Source organism: Lygodium microphyllum, chromosome 24 (assembly GCF_053477565.2).
Source record: "Lygodium microphyllum isolate KBCC chromosome 24, Lygodium_microphyllum_v1.1.10, whole genome shotgun sequence".
Lineage (NCBI taxonomy): Eukaryota > Viridiplantae > Streptophyta > Polypodiopsida > Schizaeales > Lygodiaceae > Lygodium > Lygodium microphyllum.
In genome coordinates this window covers 134,133,980-134,156,329 of record NC_141158.1, presented here as the reverse complement: position 1 = coordinate 134,156,329, position 22,350 = coordinate 134,133,980, and the positions used below count along the sequence as shown (strand labels likewise).

Below are 22,350 nucleotides of genomic sequence, written 5' to 3'. Positions count from 1 at the left end.
AGCTCAAAAGATAATTGCATTGTCCTGTCTGAATTAGACGGCAGCACCTGTGGGAAATTTGCACAACGAAGGGAGCGAAATGCAATCCTCCGAGCAATGGACTATCAAAGCAATCATTGGAAGGTAAAAGACAGATGTCGAGGGAGCAGACCACAATCTTCCGATGCCATCAAAGATGTGGAAGATGATCACCTACTGTTGACGGAGCAAACTATAGTCCTCTGATGTCGGGGAGTGACCTGGGCAGCAAAACGCAAATCCCAAAGTGTCAAAGCTATCAAATGCAAGGAGAGTAGATTAGATGGTGACGCTAGATGGATAATGATGATGCCAGATGATGGAGAATGAGCCGGGCTGGAAAAACGCAGGTCCAATAGCCTAACAAACAAGTGATGCTAGGTGATGGAGGAGCCAAGCTGCAAAAACGCTAGCCCCAACAGCCCGTGTGATAGATGAATGATGAAATCATTGATGCTACATGGTGTAGACTGTCGCCAACGGCTAGGATGCTTACGCCAAGCTAGAAATGATGATGCTAGGCAAGGAAAAGGCCTCCGAACTGAAAAATGCAGGTAAAGGTGGGGCCTAATGGAAAAGGGTGCTGACACCAAGCAAAGGATGGTGATGCCAAGTGGAAGATGCTCCAAACGCAAGGCCTGCAAATGGAACAAGGCACCTAAAGCAAAAGAGGAAGGGTGAAGTCAGTCACAAATCGCAATGTCCTTCTGTAGGGGTGTGAGGGTAGTGAAAGGGCTTGGTCAGAGAGAAGGGAAGTGGTGGTGGTGACCAAAGAAGGTGGTGAAGAATGACTGAAGAGAGAGTTGAATGAATGAAGTGACTGCTTATTTATAGGCGTAAGCTGTCTAGGGTGGTCCACTGGTGTGTGGATGCTCATTGAAAAAGTGGCCAAAATGTAAAGACCGGCCCTTTTTGGGGCTATCAGTGCAAAACCCTAAATGAAGTGTGTGAACTGAAGAAGTGGGTTTCTCAACACCCCCTCTCAGGCCCAAAAAGGGATGAAGAAAGAGGAGCAGAGAGAGATACGATAAAGAAGAAGAGAATCCCGAAGATACAAGATGTCCCACTAAAAGGTAACCTATAGTAAGGAATAGTAGATGGGGTGAATTGTAGAACCTAACTCCACCTTGGGAGAGAAGCCACTAGCTCCATAGCTCTATCCTAGAAGGAATTTGAAGGCCTCATCACCAAGTCGTAGTTGAACTGGAAGGCCGCGATCTAGGCAGTCTCTAAAGATCCTAGGTATCAATAGAAGAAATGACTGCTCAAAGACAACCATTCCAGAAGAGTAAATGGTGGGTGAACTTCATGATGAGGAGGTGTCCCCCCAAGGGGGGAGGTGCAAGGGCCCCCTCTGAAGTCGAAGAAGTAGAAGCCCCCTCTAAGGGCAAAGAGAGTACATCCACCTTTGAAGCCCCCTCTACGAGAGAGAGGGAATCATGGATCACAGACTCCAATCATCTCATGATGAAGTGCCATCGGACCTAGTGAAGAAGGTATCTGGGGTGTTGAAGGCCTCTCGAACCTGAGTAGTCGAGGGTGGGGAAAGGTGAGACTCACTAATTTGGGGCGTTGCTTGAACAATCACACAGCATGTCATGTTTAATTATTGGGACTCCAAGGTCCAAGATTATCTCATAAAATATCTGACATACTTAAGAAGACAACAACATACTGTTTTAACAGGATCTGTGTCAAAGATACTTATGCCCATCAAGAAGTCCATATGATTGTTTTGCTTACCACAAAGAGAATTGTTTTTATGGAGATGTCACCCTTCTCTCATGTGTATATTACTAAATTGCCATTTTATCAGCAACCAGACTGAATATAGGGTGTACATTATGCTAGGATGATAACTTTCGCCTTTATTTGGTGACCAAGTTGCCAAATCCTCATTATGGACCGGAAATATCTGGGAAAACTATGATTATCAATTACAGTGTCACAGAGCAGGGACTGCAAGCACAGCTTCTGAATGCAACTGTAAGGACGTCTATCTTGTTGACTCTTTTTCCATGTATATACACTGCAGATAAACACAAATACTTTGTTTTAAATGGTTTTTATCACACGTTGCTTCTCTTGAACACTTGAATCAAACAGGTAAAACATGAAAGACCAGATTTGGAAGAAGAAAGAGAAACTTTGGTGAGAGAAAGCAGTGAAAATAAAACTTTGCTGAAAACTCTGGAGGACACCCTTCTGCGAGTATGTACTCTTACTATTCAGAGTAAAGACCCAATATGCAACATGATGATGCCATCTCATATAGTTCCTCAATGAACTTCTGATGTTAGAGCTTGCCAAACTACACGTCTTTTCTTGCAGGAGTTGAGTAATGCAACTGGAAATATTCTAGACAATGAGGAATTACTAACTACCTTAGAGGGAGCCAAGTCAAAGGCCTCTGAAATCTCTCAAAAGCTGATACTTGCACATGAGACAGCTCTAGAGATTGAACAGGTTCAAACATACAGCATCAACTTTCATCATCCATTCAATTACAAAAGTGCTGTTCATGGTACATACCTTAGGAAATTTCTTCTCTCATCTTCTCTGCACTAATATCCATCCATCTGGCATGCAGCTACGGCTCCGATATTCTCCAGCAGCCAAACGGGGTGCTATACTGTTTTTTGTGATGTCCTCACTTTCTGCCATCAATAATATGTACGAATATTCGCTTTCATCATTCGTCCAAATTTTTCAAATTTCCCTTGAAACAAGTAAACAAGAATTGACATTGGAGGGGCGTCTGCGAAGCATTATAGATGCCCTTACATTTGATGTGTACAACTATACATGCACTGGCCTGTTTGAGAAGCACAAGTTGATGCTCTCCTTTCAAATGACTATAAGCATTGCAAATGGTGAAAATCAACTCAACCGTCAGCAACTGGAATTTTTCTTGAAAGGTAATATATCCTTGGAGAAAGCGCAGAAGAAGAAGCCTTATGATTGGCTTCCAGACCAAGGGTGGCAAGATTTTGTACAGATGGCTACACTAGGTCCACAGTTTGCCGAAGTTGAGGAACACTTTGTTCAGAATGAGCTGACGTGGAGGTCATGGTATGAGCAAGAAAAGCCAGAAGAATTTGCTATGCCCGGAGGCTTCACTGAGAAACTGAAGACATTTGAGCAACTTTTGGTGCTTCGCTGCTTCCGAATTGATCGAATAACTGTTGCTCTCACGGTAGCTAGTCTGAAACCAACTACTTCACTAGCTGTAGAAGTATTATGCCTAAAAGTCTTCACTCCATCTTACAAGAAGCACACAACCAAATGAACGTCTGTAAATTTAGCATGACATGATGCAGATTATATGCATGTGCCCTTACTTGATCACTCTTGATTTTGGAGGCACGTACTGCATATTGTCTAGCCAATCCCAACCTTTGATTGTACTTGGAACTCTTTGTCATTTGATGGTCTTCCCACAAGTTTCTCTGGATTTAGACTTTGAAGTAGTTTCGCATCTCCACTATGTATGTGAGATATTCACAGCCTTATTGATAATGAAAACATTCACGTCTCAACAACATTCAACAATGCTGCAAACACTTTCTGGAAAAAAGTGAGTTGAAAAGCATGTGCTTGTTTTCTTTCTTTCTTATTAAATCGCCCTTGTACTGCTAAAATATATTTATGGATTCATCTATTAGTCAGAATCACAAGGACAAAGCCAATGCCTATGAGCAGTGAAATGTATTCACGTACTGGCAAATGTTCCCTACAAATTTCACAATACAGAGAAACTAGAAGAGAATGAGCCAATAGTACCACTGACATCAATCTCAGACTGTTATGACAATACCACACAGCCCCTTGCATGCATCACTACAGGAGCTAGCCACCATATACTAGCAATTGCAGCAAAGCAGACAAACCCTGAACCATACCACAGCTCCTTGCATGCATCGATATAGGAGCAAGTCACCGTATACTAGCAATTGCAGCAAAGCAGAAAAATCCTGAACCATGAACTCAGAGCTATTATGGCTTAGCTTAACTGTGAACTTAGAGCTTATTATGGTTTAGTTTGAGATTCAATGCTATTCTCAGTTTGTATAAATATTTACTCATGACTTTCATGTTTTGTGAAATCCCATGATTTGTATCATCCTTAGTGACCAAGAGCCACCATAATCAATTGCATGGCTAATCAATCACCTATGCAACCTGTGCCAACATCTGAGCCTGCTATGAAAGAGGAAGTTTCCGCAAAAGGTAGTTATCCACTCCTAAGGAGACCATGGTGCATAGCCTTACCATGCCAACCTTGCCCTACCCATGCCAATCTTGTAAACAATATGCTATTAGAGGAAGTTTCTATGGAGAAAATTTATCGGCATTAACTCACTAAGGAGACTATGATACATACCCTTTACCCTTCCAATGACAACCACATCAACAATACATTATTAACAACCATAAGTCAAGAACAACTCAACAAATCCGGGTATCAAGGCATATTCTTGATACAAGAGCATTTATCATGGAGAAAGAAAAATCTAATAACGTTGACATATCCACACCAACCCTTGTATGAGTTTCTTGGAAGATATCATCAATCTTATGTAGAATCAATAAAGATAAATTCATGTCCTTTTGCAGTCAAAAATGTTCTGGTCCTCTCTTTATGTGACTTTATGTTTGGACCTCTCATAAAAATTAATTACCAAATTTTCTGAACCTCTCTTTAGCCATTAATGTGACTTTCTTTTTTGACCTGTTGCAAAAATTATTCGTTTTTTATAAGAATGTGCTGTCACGTGCACATATGGAATCATGACTGGATTTAAGAATCTGCTTCTCTTTTTTTATCTGTTTTCCTTTTCGTGGAGCCTTGAACTTTGACAGATGCCACATCATCAGGGGAAGGACCCAGGCCCAGGGCTTGTACTCACGTGCACCCATGTACACTACACGCTCAAGCCTCAAGCCACTTGGGCTTCAACCCCATCGGCAAAGTCCACTTCTCTTACACTGATGTTCAAGCTTTTCTCTTCTTCCTCCAGGACCAATGCTCACCCTGTGGTGCAGTAGAAATCCACAGATCAAAACGGTCTCAAATTAAGAATTCAGAAAGTTTTAATTAAGTTCATGCAGTAGACATATGCTCACTCCTTTAGGAATTGTGATTTTGTTTGATGTGCTTGTAACAACACACAATTCTGATAGTTAGCAGCCTGTAGCATTGCAGGATTTAACTGCTTGTACTGTCTCCTGGACAGAGATACGTAATGGAACAAATGGGGGAAAAGTATATAAGTCCGCCAGTTCTTGACTACCGTAATATCCACAAACAAAGTTCTGCATTCACTCCAGTTGTATTTATTCTCAGCCCAGGAGCAGACCCAGCATTTGATGTATTCAATCTTGGTGAGGAGCTTGGCTTCAAAGCAGGTGCAAAACTAAAGTACATGGCACTTGGCCAAGGCATGGGACCAAAGGCCCAAGAGATATTAGAAGTGGGAGCTGCCCGTGGCCTTTGGGTAATGTTACAAAATTGCCACTTGCTTCCTTCATGGCTCAAAACTTTGGAGAAGATACTAGAGAAGCTTCAGAAGCCTCATGCCGACTTCAGGCTCTGGCTTACAACAGAGCCAACTTCAACATTCCCACTTGGTGTGTCACAAAGAAGTCTAAAAGTTGTAACAGAACCTCCTAATGGATTAAAACTAAACATGAGAGCTTCATATGCAAAGATTACTCCAGAAATGCTCTCAGACTGTCCCCATTGGGCTTTTAAAAGTCAGGTAAAAATCTTCCTGTGAATTGATGAAAAGAAATGAGCAGAAGTGGATCAGTGTGTCTTGTTCAGTAAAGTGGCACTGGCTAAAAACATTTTATAAAATAAAAGGTCAACATCGATATTTGAAGTAGTAAATCAATTGACACTCACATTCTAATAGCTTGAACTAATCATTACTCTGTTTATCATCACCAAGTAAATTTTCATGCTTGATGGGGGTTAAACAAACTTTAACCAATGTAAATATGTATTATCCTTCCGCATGGTCCAGCTAGTAATTTGGTAAACACACATCCAAGCGTAGGTTTTAAACTTATACCCAAGTAAAGATGTTGCAACCTGACACTTGCATGGAAGATTACTACCAGCATGCCCTCGTTTTTGAGTTCCTTGAATGGCCTATCCTGACCCAAGACCAGGAATGCATGACAAAAAGACCTCCAGCACACAGCTCCTAATCCAAATCCAGAAATTACTAATGAAAACTGGTGCTTGGTATTCCACAATACTATAAAAACTAAAAGTGTTCATCTGCACATCCAAACCACCTATGAAAGTGTTGCGTAGAGTACAAAACAACCACCAGACCATAAAACTAGAAAACTGAGCAATAAACTCAAGAAACATACGCACTAAATTCACGTGCTGGCATCTAGCTCTTCAGATTTATCAAGAATGTTAGCACATAGCACTGGTAAGCACCAGATCGGGATCCAGTTTCTCCTGCTATCGAATCAACCTCTATAAAGAAAATGCTTGAATGATATGTCTTCATCCCCTGAATTTGCATGTGTAAAAATATGGCCCAATTGCAGTTAAGAAAATCACATTTTCTCACTTTCTAATAGTAATAAATCAGGCTCTCATGCATACAACCTTATTCCTGCTTGCAGGTTTTTGTCCTGGCATTCTTTCATGCAGTGGTGCAAGAGCGACGGAAGTATGGTAGGCTCGGATGGAATGTACCATATGATTTTAATGAAACTGATCTTCGAATCAGGTTGCTCTAATATTCCTTACAGTTTCATAGACTGAAAGGAACATCCCATAAGTTTCTAATATTGATACTGACTTGTGTTTGCACTTGCTTAAAACATATAAGATACAGCAGATATGCAAGCCACAACACCTTCATGTAATGGCTGTTCTATGAACCACAAAATCGTGCATGTCATTGGCTAGATGATGAATTTCATATGTATCTGCACTAGATCATAAGCAATTGTTGAATGCAATAGCTTTCAAGCACATCCACATACATATGTGCAAGTGTTTAGTTTGTGAACAAAGACAATTATTTCAGGTAGAACACACCATGCCATAAGCTTAATGGTGACAAAGTAACCAATCCTCCTTTGCTTGAAGCCTTTGACCTTGTCAACTAATTGACAGAGACCACAAGCAAGTAGACTGCATGCTAACATTTGGTGTCTACAGCCTTCTATTGATTGCAACATACCTGAAAAAGACTTGGGAGAACAAAGATGACACAATTCCATGGGGAACATTGAGATATCTTATCGGTGAAGCCATGTATGGTGGGCGTGTATCTGATTCTTTTGACCGAAGGATCTTGAAAACATATTTAGAGGAGTACTTGGGAGACTTCCTTTTCGATCCATACCATCCCTTCCGATTTTACTCTGGATCTGATGGAACCACATACAAGGTTCCAGACAATGGCCCAAAGGAAAATTACACATCTTACATAGATAGTCTACCTCTGGTTCAAACACCTGAAGTTTTTGGTTTGCATGCAAATGCTGACATCAGTTATTATACAACTACAACCAAAAATTTGTGGAAAGACCTGGTGGACTTGCAACCTCGAGGAGGAAGTGATCAAGGAGGCGGTAGGAGAGATGGTATAATCAGTGGTGCTGCTGCAGATATCATGTCAAAGCTTCCCCAGCCTTTTGATCTCCCCAAAATTAGGAAAGACATTGGGAATCCCACCCCAATACAGGTATACTGGAGTAACAACTCTCAATGTCCCATCATATGTATGGTTATTCAATGAAGAAAGAAAGTTTCAAAAGGGAAGCACTATCTGGATGTTGATAGAGAGTCCCCCCTAAAATTTGAAGTTTGTATGCTTAAGTAACCATTTGAGAACTCTCACAAGTGACTATTTTGCAGGTTGTCTTGTTGCAAGAACTTGAAAGATGGAATAAGCTTCTTATATGCATGGAAGAGAGCCTCCAAAAACTTAAAAAAGCATTAGCAGGAGAGATTGGCATGAGCAAAGATCTTGATGATTTGTCAACAGCACTTTATAATGGACAGCTACCCTCTTTGTGGAGAAAGTTGACTCCTCAGGTATCTCTCTCTCTTTTCATGAAGGTATTTGAATTAAGTAGCAACATTAAACATCAGACTATCAGGTTAGGTAAGAAAAACAGAGTAGGCACAAATGGAAGGCTATCAAGACACACAAATATCACACAAAAAGGACAGCTGGTGTGGAGAAAACAATATCCAGCCAGGGAGCACCAATGTCACAAAGAACCAGATCAGCTGAAACCATAGAGGAAATCTGCCATAACACTAAACCATGAACATAGGCCACATGACCATGGATGCCCGAGGTTGAATCAAAAATAAAGGCATTCCGAGTACACCAAATATGCCACAAAGCTATCCATCAAAGGAAATGGAAGAGGCAGGAATAATCTGATTGCAAAGCAGACATAGAAGTCATCCTTCCCATAATCCACGAACGAGCTAATATCCGCTACTGAGTTGCGGAGAACCACACATGGGAAACAAAACTCCAAATCTGTCAAGCAATAAGGCAAGAGACAAAGAGATCAAGCAATGTCTCATCATATGTAGTGCAAAATTCACAACCACCACAAGAGATCTTGCAAGCATGCAACACATCCCCAGTTGGAAGACCCCCAATAAGCAACCTCCACATGAACACTTTACCCTGATAAGGAACCTTAAGATTTCCAAAGTTGGAGGAATCTTTCCTACCACTTCTTTTTGCTATCCCAAATATGCCATAATTTATTAGCCTTTCCAATGACCCATCACTTGGCCCCGACCATCTTATGATAGATCTAATTAGCTAACCTTTTCTAGAAATCATCAAGAAGCACAAACATCCAATCTCGCCAAGCAAACTATGGCTATAAAGCAGGCAAAGGGGAGAACCTCAGTAGCTTGTCCTATATGGACAACCAAATGTCATGATAGCCACAAGGCACCCGAAAGTGCTGATGAATACGCCGGAAAGAATAAAGACGGGGCTGCCCAAGAATGACACCATCATGGGCTGTCTACAGCCCCAAACGAGCCATCTGATTAAACTTATCTCGCTGCAATTCTTTATCGGGCCAATCCAACAACCTAGAGGTAGCCAGCACTTCTCCTTGCAGCAAATTCTCCTCCTTACGAAGATCAAGAGGGCGCCAAACTGCAAAACATAACATCTCCTACCAAGATGCAATTAAATGAGAAAGGAGAAAAGACTAGGAGACCTTAATAGGTCTCTCTACAAGATGTTGAGAAACTACATCATTCCATACAATTCCCCTTCTTTATTCCCGTTTTTGGTTTCCGTTTCCAACCCCAAAAAGGCTAGGGCCTTCCAAAAGAGTTGATGTAAGAGACTTCAATGGATGAGACTCCAAACTATTTGTGCTGATATATTCGGCACCACCCATTCATTCCACACTCACTTCACTTGTTTTCATGAGACCATCATATCTCCCCCCTGCCCTCTCCTTCCACCATCTCCATCCTTGTTGCCAAGCGTCAATCTCCAACTTCCTTGGGCAGCTTTTATGGTGGCAATGGCTTCCTTCTCTGCTGGCATTCCTTCCCACACATAAACAACTTCCTTGAGCCCTTCCCCCTTGCATTTGGTTGTCTAGGAGGTTGCCTTCATCAGTTGACATCACCCCCAATGCCTATATCTTGCATTTGGCATCCTAATGGCTCCTTCAACATCTAGCGACCTCCATCCCCCAATTGACATCAGCATCAATGGTCACTGCATCTTTTGTTTGACAACCTATATCCACCTCTCATCATCCTTGCATTTGCAAACTCAGAGAATTCTTCTACAATGTCCCTACTCCAAGGTTCTTCTACAATGTCCCTACTCCAAGGTATCTTTCGTACTACGGCACCCTTGTATCAAGCTCACTTCATTATTTCATTCCTTCATCATCTTATCCATCTGAGTTTCTCTTCTCTTCTTAGTGTTTGTCGTACACACACTATCTTTCTCTGTGCAAAACCCTATTGTCTCTCTAGTTGCTTAGTCATTTCTTAACATGGTATTAGAGCCAAAGGTGCTCAGTGAGTCGCAAAGATCCTCTGCATCGGAGAAGGCAAAGACACGTTACAAGTTCGACATAAACAACTAATTATTACTCTACTTCCGTTGTGTCACTCAAAGATATCCTTCTTCTCCCTCCCACCCTCCCTTTTACAGGTTGCCACTCCATCGAAGTATATGCGTCTTCCACTAGGCACTCCTTGTGCTACCTCTCCTTTCTGGGCCATACAAATTATTCTACATCGGCTCTCAGCTCAGTACGCTGAAGGCAATAAGACACATCTGACACACACCAAGCCCTCGTGAGTGGCTGGAGGCTCTAAGACCTTACAAGGGGATCAATCCTCCTAGGGACCACCACATTGTGCCAAGGGTTCCCCCGCCCATTTTCGGGTCCAATGGTTACCACGGCCCACATCTACTCCATAGTCCACTCCACTGTAAACTTGCGATTGTTCCCAACCCTTGGCTCAATCTAAGCCTCCTATACTATCCAACCCTCTTCTACTCAAGTTCGAGAAGACACCTCTGGGCGCTGTCATGAGGACATGTATTTTGAAACCTCACTTAACTTGTGGATTAATTTTTAACCACATAGTTAAGTAAATATTGCACATGTACGGTGTAACTAGAATTAGAGTAAATTTACGAGCCCGGGATCCGAGGATGCTTTAAATGCCTGCATTTGCTACTGATTGGGAACATCAGGAAGAACTGGTTCTTCTTCATTTCCTGCAGCGAATACCTGGTGCCAATTGTTGGCTTAGGTCATTCATTTGGCCATAAGTGTCAATTGGTGACACTAGAGAAATGATATTTAATGGTACTTAACGCCAATCTAATGGTCAATGATGATACAGAGACACTTGGGAATGGAAGTTGCCTAGCCAATTTAATTATTGGACAATCACATTATTTTTCAGGGCACCAAAATAATTATTAGATTAATTTTCAATATTTAAAGGCTGAATATTAATATTTAATTATGGATAATGCTAAAAAAACCATTTAGAAAGGTAGCCACTTGTGAAAAATATCCATGTAAAACTGAAAAACGACTTTAGAGGCTAAAGTGAGACATTTTTAGTGTATTCAAGCTGCACGAGAGGGGGAGGAGATGCTGTTGGTCTGATTTGCAGCCATTGGAGGATCTCCTGAGGTAGCCAGGGGTGGGAGAAGACCAATCAACAACAATTGATAGCAACAGTACATGACTGATATTTTTCAGTTCTTTGCATCTACAAGCTTTTGAGATAGGGCATCAGCAGTACATGACACATTCTCTCTCCTCAACATTCTCTCTCATCTCCCAGCCTTGCTCAAAAGATTACAGCATTGAGATCACAAAAAGGCTGAGAAATTTCAGATTTCTCTGTTGTAAACCCTAATTTTAGCGGCAGCTTCGAGAAGCGTGCCAGAAATTGGAAGCTCCAAGTCTTGGATTCAATAGGGCTGAAGCTGTTTTCAGTCAAATTCAGGTGGAGGAACCAGCAAATCAATGAATTTGGGCATTCTCCATCTCCATCAAAGTAAGTGAAGGCCAATTGACTGCCCAAATCAAGGGGCAAATCAAATTGAAGACTTGCTGGTCATTTTGGATTGCAAGGAAAGTTGGAATACCAAAAGGGGTTGGAAGAATTCCATAGTACATCAACTTCTTCTTCAATTAAGTTAAATAAATACCGAAAGTGGTGCCAATTTTGGAGCCAACAGGGTGTCCAATGTCCAAGATTATATGGAAAAGTGTGCATTTCAATTTTGTGAATTTGTTAATTGCTGCAAATAGTGCTTAATCAGGTTATTTACCACCCAATCTGAGGAGGAAGGCTGGTTTCACACGCTCTCCAACTTCTACTCCTTTTAAACTCCAAATACCTTCTTTGGCAAGATTGGCGGTACTTCCTTCGTCATCAGACACTCGAGGGTCCGTGATCCATGAGTTGGAGTCCCTCTCTCTCTCGAAGGGGGATATAGAAGGGGATCCTCTTCCTTCACCCTCAAAAGGGATATCTCCTTCTTCAACTTCAGAGGGGGCTCTTTCATCTCCGGTTTCAAAGAGAGACCCTACTAGTCTTGAAATTCCTTGTCCATCATCGTTACTTCCGAGGTTTGGCTCTCTTTCAAGCAATTTTACCTCCATTGAAACCCAACATCTAGCAGATCTATCTTCGATCAAGGCCCTTGGATTTTTAGTAGCAACCTTATGACTCAACCTTCGTATTCCTTTCAACATGGTGTAACAAAGCTAGTGGCTTCTCACCCCAAGTTGTGTTTCAAGTTCTACTTTTCATTTGGTCTCCTGACTATCTTCACATTTCTCCTTTCAAGTGGCATTCTCAGATTAGGGGGTGGATATTCTTCTATTCACCTCACTCATCTTTTTGCACTCCTTTTTGCACCTAAGCTGGGATGTTGAGAAACCACATGATTCCATACAACCTCCCTTCTTCATTCCTCCCTATTTTTGGTTTCCATATCTAGCCCTAAAAAGGCTTTCTAGGGCCTTCCATAAGAGTTAGTGTGCCACTCCAAAGACTTCAATGGTTGAGAGTCAAGACTGTTTGTGCCTATATATTCGGCACCACCCATTCATTCCACACTCATTTCACTTCTTTTCATGAGACCATCAACTCTCTCTCTCTCCTCTCCTTCCATTATCTCCACCCTTGTTGCTAGGCGCCAATCTCCAACTTCCTTGGGCTGCATTTATGGTGGCAGTGGCTTTCTCTTCTGCTGGCACTCCTTCCTACACACAGGCAACAGCTTCCTTGAGCCCTTCCCTCTTGCGTTTGGGTGCTTGACAAGTCATCTTCTAACAATTGACATTACCCTAAAGCATACATCTTGCGTTTGGCATCTTGATGGCTCCTTCAAGATTTGGAGACCTCCATGAGCAATCATCATGACACCATAATGCCTCATTGCAATGCCCCCAACATACAGCAACTTGAATCCTTGGCAATGAACAATCCTATCCATTTCTTTGTGACTCTTATGCTCAACAACACAAAGCACATCCGATTCATTTTCATGCAAAACATGCCACATGGCATGTTGTTTGTTATGACGGCAAGCACTATGGACATTCCAGGTTGCAATCTTCATTTGCAATATGAAAAAAACTTTGATCCACAGCTTATCTTGCCTCTATTGAACCTTAAATGCCAATGCCTCAAGCACTCCATCATCTAGAAAATTTGCCAATACAGCAAACGCATTCTACCCATGAGCCTCCAACTTTGAGGTAGAAGGTTTATCCTTATTATTGGAGGTGGGGCACAAATATTGCCAATCCCACGAGGTAATCACCTTGCCCTATTTCTCAAAGGCAAGACTTGAGGGCCGATCCCAATCTCTTTTTTTTTTCATTATGAGTAATTTATATTATATTAAATGACTACAAGATTACATAGAGTTGCATGGCTAAAAGAATACAAAAGTCACAACAAAAAAGTAGCACCAAGTCCACAATTCCATCTAGGAAAAAAGAGTTAGCAACCAAACAATTCTCTACAAGATGGCATTGAACCTTTTGAAGAACCAACTTCCATAAGTAGACCAGTTGAGTCACCAAGAACGATGAAGATGAGGAAGGGGGGGCGTCACCCATGGAGGTTTCGTACATTTAGTACGATAATACGCAATATGTACGTTATGGAATGTACACAAAAACACGTCGTTTCATACGTTCATTTTAAAAAAAAAGTATAAGATTATATATAAAATCAGTCTACACATATAAAATGTGCAACTAAAAGATACATCATGAAGAGGCCTAGGCATTGTGGAGAAGAATAAGAAGAAAGCAGGAGAGAGAGAGAGAGGGATTTGGGAAAAGGAGAGGGTGTAATATGTATGAATGAAACTTGAAAGTGAGAGAGAGGGAGAGGGATAGAGAGGGATAGGGATAGGGATAGGGAGAGAAGGTGAGAAAGGGAGAGGAAGAGGGAGAGGGAGAGGGAGAGAAAGAGGAAGAGGAAGAGGGACAAGGATAGGGATAGGAGGAAGAGAAGGCGAGAGAGAGAGAGAGAGAGAGAGAGAGAGAGAGAGAGTAGAGTGATTGAAGAAGATAGTGGCTTGAAAGTTGAGGTCGATAGAGGGAGATTGATGAAGATGGATGCTGATTCGTGTGGTGAGATAGGAGAGGGCTGCTCTTTTATAAGGGCTGAGGCGAGGGAGGAGAAGAGGGAGTACGAAAGAGGGAGGAGTGTGAAAGAAGAGAAGTTTGAATATGTAATAGGCCAAAAAAAGGGGCAACTTTTCAAAAAATAATCCACCAATGGACATTTTAAATGGTTTTTTTTTTGTACAGTTCAAACACTCACAAACCGTATAGTACCATACAAAACAAACGTATGGTATGGTACCGTACGAAACGTACCGTACTCGCGTGGAATGCAACCCTAGGCACCACCATTAAGAACATGCCACCAAGAACCCCGAATGGTCATATTGCCATAAACCACACCCCGCTCTTCCAAAAAGAAATAGGCAGCAAAGACCGAAGGGTGTCAATCAATACAAGGCACGAAAGAGAGATCATCAAAGAGCAACCATGTGAGTGTGTGCATCCAGAATAGCCCCACCATCCATGCTTCTAAAAGTGCAAGCATGGCTCCATGAGATCAACGAGATACCAACATGCAAAGTGTCCTTTCTCCATAGCATAAAACGAATATGGCTAGTAAGAACCTTCAAGGTAGAGGCAATCCAAGGCAAGAGCAACAAAAAACCAACACCCTTTCTCAGATCATGGGTGATCAATACAATAAACTATACAATAATTAAGGGCTCGTCATAATACATACAATAATAACAATCAAATAGGACCATAGATACCCAAGCAATGAGTGATCAAGCCACCACCAAGGTTCCTTAGAAAGACACTAATATCAATGTCGATCATACCAAGCCTTCACCATACAGAGAAGAAATAGTCGAATCTCAATGCCTGTCAATGCCCTACAAAAGCACAATGTGGAATGGACCATAATACCTTGGTGCTAGATTAATTTTGGATGTCATTTAATGAATTGTAAACTCCTCTTTTCAATTCTTAACCAAACTAGATTATTCTCTGGAAATTTGATAGCCTCTCACTTTTTATTAGCTTGAGATGTATACCGCAATTGGGATAGCTTAATCTTTTTAGTAATGTCCTTTAAAATCTTTCTATGATCAATAGCCAAAGAATTAGCAATTGAAACATCAATAGCAATGGTCACCATAGCCTTCGGCCAACCCCCTCATGTGAGAATAAACTAGAAGCAAAAACCACGCTCTATAAAACATCCCATCATAAACCTCAAAAGCAAACCACCTCTAGGATTTGAATCTACCAAATTTAATCTATGAGAGGGAGTGAAGATCAAAGGTCTCAATTGAGAGTACATAGTTGGCAGTAGGGAGTGACAGAGTGAAGACAACACACAACTCCCAATGCAATTACCAAGAGTGTAACAAAAGTATAAAGTACAACCATTAAGCCTTAGGGTTGTTAATATGCGTTCACACCCGAAAGGTGTAAAACACAATCAATGATCAAACTGTGTGACATAACCACATAAAATAGAAGATAATGTAACTGGGGAAAAAAACTCTCATAAGGAGAGTAAAAAGTGCCCCAACATCCTACTATGGATCACCGACAATCTTTTGTGAGCGTAGGCATGAGTCAAACCCAACAAACCCCCCTAGAGTGAAAAGTAATCTGCATACAAGGATCATCCCCTGAAGGAGATCAGATTTAAAGCATTGTAAAATGCTTCAAATTTGTTGCGAGGAAGAGCTTTGGTGAAGATGTCTGCCACATTGCTCGTGGTAGGACAGTAGACACAGCTAATATCTATTGCATGTAGCCTCTCTCTAATAAAGTGATAGTGGGTCTCTGTGTTTCATGCACACATGAAACAATTGCTTCCGTGCCACTACAATAGCACTCTAACTGTCAGTAAACAAAAGAGTAGGCTTCGTAACAGATGTATCAAGATCAATCAACAAATGTCTCAGTCATACACATTCAACTGTGGTAATGAAAGCTGCCTTGTATTCAGCTTTACAAGATGATGTGGCAACAGTGGATTATTTCTTACTAAGCCAAGAGATGCAAGATGAGCTAAGAAACAAACAATTTTCATTCATAGAGTGACATGAATCAAAATCACCACCCCAATCTAAATCATTGTAAGCATGTAATTACAGTGGTTCCCCCTTGGCATAAAGCAGTCCAAGAGTCCTAGTATCCTACAAGTAATGAAAAACACCGTTCACAGCTTGCCAATGTAACATGCGTGGGTTGTGCATATATATGCTCGAGGCTAAAACTAGACAATGAATATCTAGCATTATGTTGCATAAACAAATGAGACATCCAACTGCCAAAGCATACGCATGGATGTCAAACAAATCATTGTCATCATGCAAAGACAGCTTGAGTTCAAGCTCCATCACTGTACTAACTGCTTTACAATCTTGTCAGCCAAACCTCTCAAGGAGTCTACCAATATATTTGGATTGTGACAATCCGATGCCTCTAGCATCATAAATGAACTAAATACCCAAATAGTAATGCAAAGACCCCAAATTTGACATTTCAAAAGTTTGCTACAACTTTTTCTTGAATGCTGAAATCTAATCAGCATGTGTCCCTTTGAGCAAAAGATCATCTACATAAAGACATATGACCAGCAAGGATCCCCCCTCTTTGCGTATGTAAAGAGTAGACTATGATGTGCTGTTAGTGGACCCTTGGCTGAGTAAAAAGGCATCAATTTTCGCATACCAAGCTTGTAGAGCTTACTTTAAACCATACAAAGCCTTTTTCAGCTTGCATACCAAGTGTTTGGATCCCTCAACTGCAAACCAATGGACTGCTATACATACACTTCTTCTTGAAGTTCCCCATGTAAAAATGCAATTTTAATATCAAGCTAGTGCACAATCAAGCCATGATGGGCAGCCAAAACAAGCATACACCAAATGGTAGTCCTACGGGATGTAGGAGCAATTGTCTCTTCATAATCAATGCCCTTCTTTTGCACATAGCCTTTTGCCACAAGCCTCGCTTTATACTTATCAATGGATCCATCCGCTTTCTTTCCAAGATGTAATGTCACTAAATCCAATGTTTGATTCTTTATGATAGTATCAAATTCAACTTGCATTGCTGCCATCCAATGCACACTCTATTGTGCATCCTCGAAACAATCAAGCTCCTCATCATCTAGTGTGTGCTGCCATAACAAACTTCAAGGTATTAGCATGATTATGCAAATGGGTATATCTTCTAGTATGACCAGCAATAGGAGCATCCAAATGACCATCTTTCATAGTCTGCAATTACCATCTAGGCATTTGCCTAGCTTCTTAACTATGTACAAGCTCCTGCTGAACCTTGAATCCAACATCTTGCTGAATATTCAGATCAACCATAGGCTGAATTTCTGCATTACTCAATGGAGCAACTAGCTGAACGTTGTGTTCATTTATTGAAACTCTAGCTTTATCACCAAAAGAAATGGGCAGAAGCCCTTCAAATACATCATTTGCAGCCTGATATGTATCAAAACCAGTAAGGGATAATTCTGATTTTTCATCAAAAATCACATCCCTACTAACAAAGACTTTCTTGGAAACAAGATCATATAATCTGTATTTTAGTGGTGAGGAGGTTTGGGATACATGGGATGCTCAAGCATTGTCATTGATTGCATTGGCAGTCTAGCGGTGTGAGAGGTGTTAGTGGTGACCACATCCTCCTATGAGAGGTGTTGCAAGAGCCACAACTCCAAAACAGACTTGCTCACCACTAACATAATCCCAAAGATTTTTTGCAATTAGCACATTCTTCATTATAAAAGACCATAGATAATAATTTTCCATCCAATCTATCATCCTTGGATACATATGTGAATACATCATTCTGTCCCTAATTGACCATGGTAACTATTTCAAAAAACACAAAAGCAAGAGCCAAAGCTGGAACAACTTGGAAATTTGAAAATTTCCAAAAATTACAGCATGCACCACACTGTAATTGACAAATATGTGTTACAATTGATCAAAACTTATTGAGCACTAGCACAAAGAGCTAGCACTAGTGCAAGGGGAAAATGGAGGCAGTATAGGTGGCATTAGCTCTAATACCAAATGTGAGAGGGGTTGCAAATCGAAGCTCTCAGCTGAGTACACAGTTGACTGTAGGAGTGAGAGAGTGAAGACATGGCACAACTTCCAATGCAATTACCAAAAGTGTAATGAAAGTACAAAGTACAACCCTTAAACCTTAGGGTTGTTAATGTATGTTCACACCCGAAAGGTGTAAAACAAAATAAGTGATCGAACTATGTGATACAAGCACATAAAATAGAAGATAATGTAACTGGGGAAAAAAACCTCTAATAAGGAGAGTAAAAAGTGCCTCGAGTCCTACTGCAGATTACTAACATTCCTCTATGAGCATAAGCGTGAGTCAAAACCAACATAATCAATGCTATGAAAAGCCGCACTCAAGGTCCACCACATTTGCATATGGATAAGACTTGAATGCCCCACCACCACCACCCGCTCACACTGCCTCTATTATACTGGAGAGTCATGAAGGATGAAAGCACCACTAGGGCTAGAAAGGTGAGGCCAAGGTGGTCTTAGCCACCTACCCAAACTTAAGAGTTTAAGTTTGTGAAGGATGATGCCTCGTGGGAGAAGACAATTTGGCCAAATTGTAATTATTTTTAAAGTTTATCCTACTTCGTAATTTATTTGAAGAGTTTTGGGCTATTTTAAGCTATTCTTCATTTCCAATCAGTCATTCATAGTGAGCATCGCAAAGTTCTTCTTGGTGGCATTATCCCATCTTCTTATGTTCATGCCGAGCTACAAGAAATAGCGAGTGAGTCTATCCCATGTTGGAGTGTGCTTGAGATCAAGGCGAGCCAAAGCGTTCATGGCTTGATCGAGGTGAAGACTTATTGAGCACTTATTAAGCAGATGAGAGTAAAGAGCTGTCCTAGATAGGACAATTACATGGATTCGTGGATTCAAAGTGTTGGATAGAGCTTAGGCTTATAGAGCTGTACAAATTTGTATTTTGCTATTGTAATAAAGATTTTGGGATCTCTTCCGCTTTTCTTGGGTTTTCTTTTCTTTTGTGGAGCTATGCATTTAAATTGAGTCTTACACCAAGGCTCAATAGCAATACAAGTGTAAGGTTGAGGACAGCCAATAGAGTGCACCAATCTCTCTCACCAAAGGAACCAGTGTGCTAAGTATCTTTGCATGAAGGAATGGAGGGGAGTAGCCTATAAATTGGCAAGAATAATGTAACAATAATGCACTAGTCAGCCAGCATTTTATGAGGCCCAAAATACTGATCAGCCACAGTTAATGCCTCAGACTCAAAATAAAATGCACTCTGATAAGAGTTCCAAAGACCTAGGATATCCACTCTAACACCCAAGATATGTACACTACTACCACAATTAGCTTGGACCATGGACATCCAAGTAGTGGGCGATCAAGTCACCAACAAGGTGCCTCTAAGAGACATTGATTTCGAAGTCCAACAATCTACCATTGATTAGCTCCGAGCCCTGGTTTACTTTTTTGCAAGTAAAATGTGGCTGATTATATTACTCAAAAAGCTGATTACAACAAAGTGCTCCTGCTCAACTGACTAGCTGGGGCTGAAGCAGAGTCACCAGTACATCATGTATACAAGCCTCTCAAGGCAATCTAGGGGGGATGGGGGCAAGAAGCCATTGGGGGGGGGGGTTATATATTGCCAAATGGGGCTGCCTGCATCACAAAGAACAGACCCTGGCCGCCCCAGGTATGCATGAAGTGACCACGGAGCTCCTGACTCGCCCTGCACCTAATCCCATAGGCCGCGGAGGGAATGGATGATGGAGGTCCATAGCTCTGCTAAGGTCATAAGTGCTGAAAGTCTCTCTCCGCCGAAAGCCACCTGGCATCGCGCCTTCCAAATATGCCATCCAGTAAGACTCTATGATCTCCCATATCTCCGAGCGGTCTACTATGGGCTCCAGTATCTGACAGATGGGTAGAGCCTCCAAACCGACCACTGCGCATGACCCTGCCTCAATCATGAATATCGTGTCCTGCATCCCGGTTTCATACAAAAGGTGACGGCCCTGGCTGACTGCCTGCCAACAGAAAGCTCCCCATGAGATACACCCAAGGCTGGGCACTATACGTCGAAGGATACGGCATGCTCCTCTCCACACGAGCTGCGCCTCCTCACAAGACCAAAGGCAATGCTTTGGGGTTTTCAGAGGCTGCTGTGTGCAGCGTTTACAACCTCCCTCCTTTTGCATCTGGGCAAACTAGCTTCCCACCGCCAAGCCTCCATGTGCCACCAGCCATAAAAAATACCACACCCTCCTCGGCCTCCAGCTATCCCATAGGCGGCGCCAAAAGGTCCGTCGGAAGGGCTCCGTGATGCTGTGCTCCGCCCAGTGCCTGCTGCGTGACGGCACCCAGTCCATATCCTCCTACATCAGTACATGTCTACCAATCCTAGCAGTATACTCTAGGAACCTGGGTGGCTTTTTGGCGAGCGCAGAGGCTGGCCATAGACACTTTCCTGGCGCCACTCCTTGAGCTCCTTCCAAAAAACATAGAGGTCCAGTCACCAAGTCTTCCCCTGAAGACCCACCACCCGAATCCTCCTCCATGAAAGGGTGGCAATCCCCTCATCCTGCCCTCTGTCAAGGGCCAGACGTCCCCCCTCCTGAACGGCGAAGAAGGTTCCCTCGGGGGGCGCCACCCACTCTACCTGCCACCTAAAGAGGGATGCCTATTGGAGAGAACCTAGCTGCCCATACCTCCCCGCGCTCTATCGGCTCCCGTATCTGGGGAGGCAAGCCACTTCGAAGGTATTGCTACGTCTCTCTCTCTTCTCCTCAACTCCACTCCTCTCGTGCAACCTGATACTCGCTGCAACACCTCCCCGTTCGCCATCCTGTACACCTCCCGCCATGTCCTGATGGAACGAGCCAGGCCGGCCTCCCACCCAGCCCACTCGATGTGGGGGCACTCACCTATCTGTGCCTCTTCCCTATCTTTGACCTAGAGGTTCCAGATCACCGGCTGACAGTCTATTATTTCCTCCTGGCAACCTCGGGGGCTCTGGATTAGGGCCTTACGGAGGCCCTGCCACACGCGGAGTAGGCTCCACAGGAAAGGTGATCTGGGGGGGTGATTTGGGCTGACGTGAAGATCCATCTCAGGGACGGCCTCCACTCACTGCCCAACCTCGGTTTACAGTCCTGAAGGCCCTCCTGTAGTAAGACCTTCCACGTCTGCCCGCCTGGTATGAGACTGCAGACAACTAGCTTGCCCAAGAGGGCCATACTCTGATATTCTGGGTCTATGATCCCAAGCCCTCCCTCTGATCGATGTCATATGATGGTTGCCCACGCCACCTTGGCCCTGGAGTCCATGGAGTCCCTGGAGCCATCAGACCCAGACCAAAGGAAATTCCGCACTAGGTAGCAAAGCTGCCCTACACACGATGAGGAGAAGCACCAACACGAGGTGACGTACCAGGCCATTGCTAGGAGGACCTGGTTAACCACCGGGGCTCAACCGGCTAGTGAGAGGCGAACCGTGCTCCAGTAGGTCAGTTTCCTCCGAATAGAATCTAGGACAGGAAGAAACTGCTGGGCAGGAGTGATGTTGAGTCCCACCTGGAACCCTAGGTATCAGATGGTCCGCCCTCTGCTCACCCATCTAAATCCCAGGTGGACGCCCCACTCCGTGCTGGAGTCCGGGTCTATGAGGAAACCAACCGACTTTTGCCAATTGATTTTCGCACCCGATGCAACACAGAACACATCAAGAGCCAACCTCATTCTCTCCAGCATCACCTCATCATCCTCTATGTAGAGGCATGTGTCATCTATGTACTCTGAGTCTAACAACTCAGTCTCCTCTCTCACTGGAAGTCGAAGGCCACGTATTCCACTCACACGTGACCTGAGGAAGTGAGACATCGCCTCTGCGAAGAGTAGCGACAAGTATGGGGCCAGAAGACAGCCCTGTCGGACCGATTTCTCCAACCGAAACTCCTCCCCTCGCCTTCCGCCTATGAGAACCCTGCTAGTGGCTGATCTGTACGGACCGGAGACCCCGCGAATCCAAGCGTGGGGGAATCCCAACTTCACCATGGTGCTCTCTAGGAAGTCCCAATCCACCCTGTCATAAGCTTTCTCGAAATCCAAGAGTAGTACTACCAGTCTTTGCCCACTGTGCTAAGCCCACT

General features: G+C 42.8%; 1 protein-coding gene across 1 annotated transcript in view; it reads left to right on the top strand.

The window, feature by feature from the left end:
- Positions 1 to 22,350, top strand: part of LOC148015682 (dynein-1-alpha heavy chain, flagellar inner arm I1 complex-like) — a 338,732-nt gene that overhangs the window by 302,883 nt on the left and 13,499 nt on the right. Inside the window, exons 60-67 of the mRNA XM_087665230.1 lie at positions 1,870 to 2,004; positions 2,125 to 2,229; positions 2,350 to 2,484; positions 2,609 to 3,214; positions 5,256 to 5,780; positions 6,670 to 6,776; positions 7,214 to 7,742; positions 7,916 to 8,095. Coding sequence (XP_087521356.1) covers positions 1,870 to 2,004; positions 2,125 to 2,229; positions 2,350 to 2,484; positions 2,609 to 3,214; positions 5,256 to 5,780; positions 6,670 to 6,776; positions 7,214 to 7,742; positions 7,916 to 8,095 — 2,322 coding nt within the window. The remainder of the gene's footprint in view (positions 1 to 1,869; positions 2,005 to 2,124; positions 2,230 to 2,349; positions 2,485 to 2,608; positions 3,215 to 5,255; positions 5,781 to 6,669; positions 6,777 to 7,213; positions 7,743 to 7,915; positions 8,096 to 22,350) is intronic.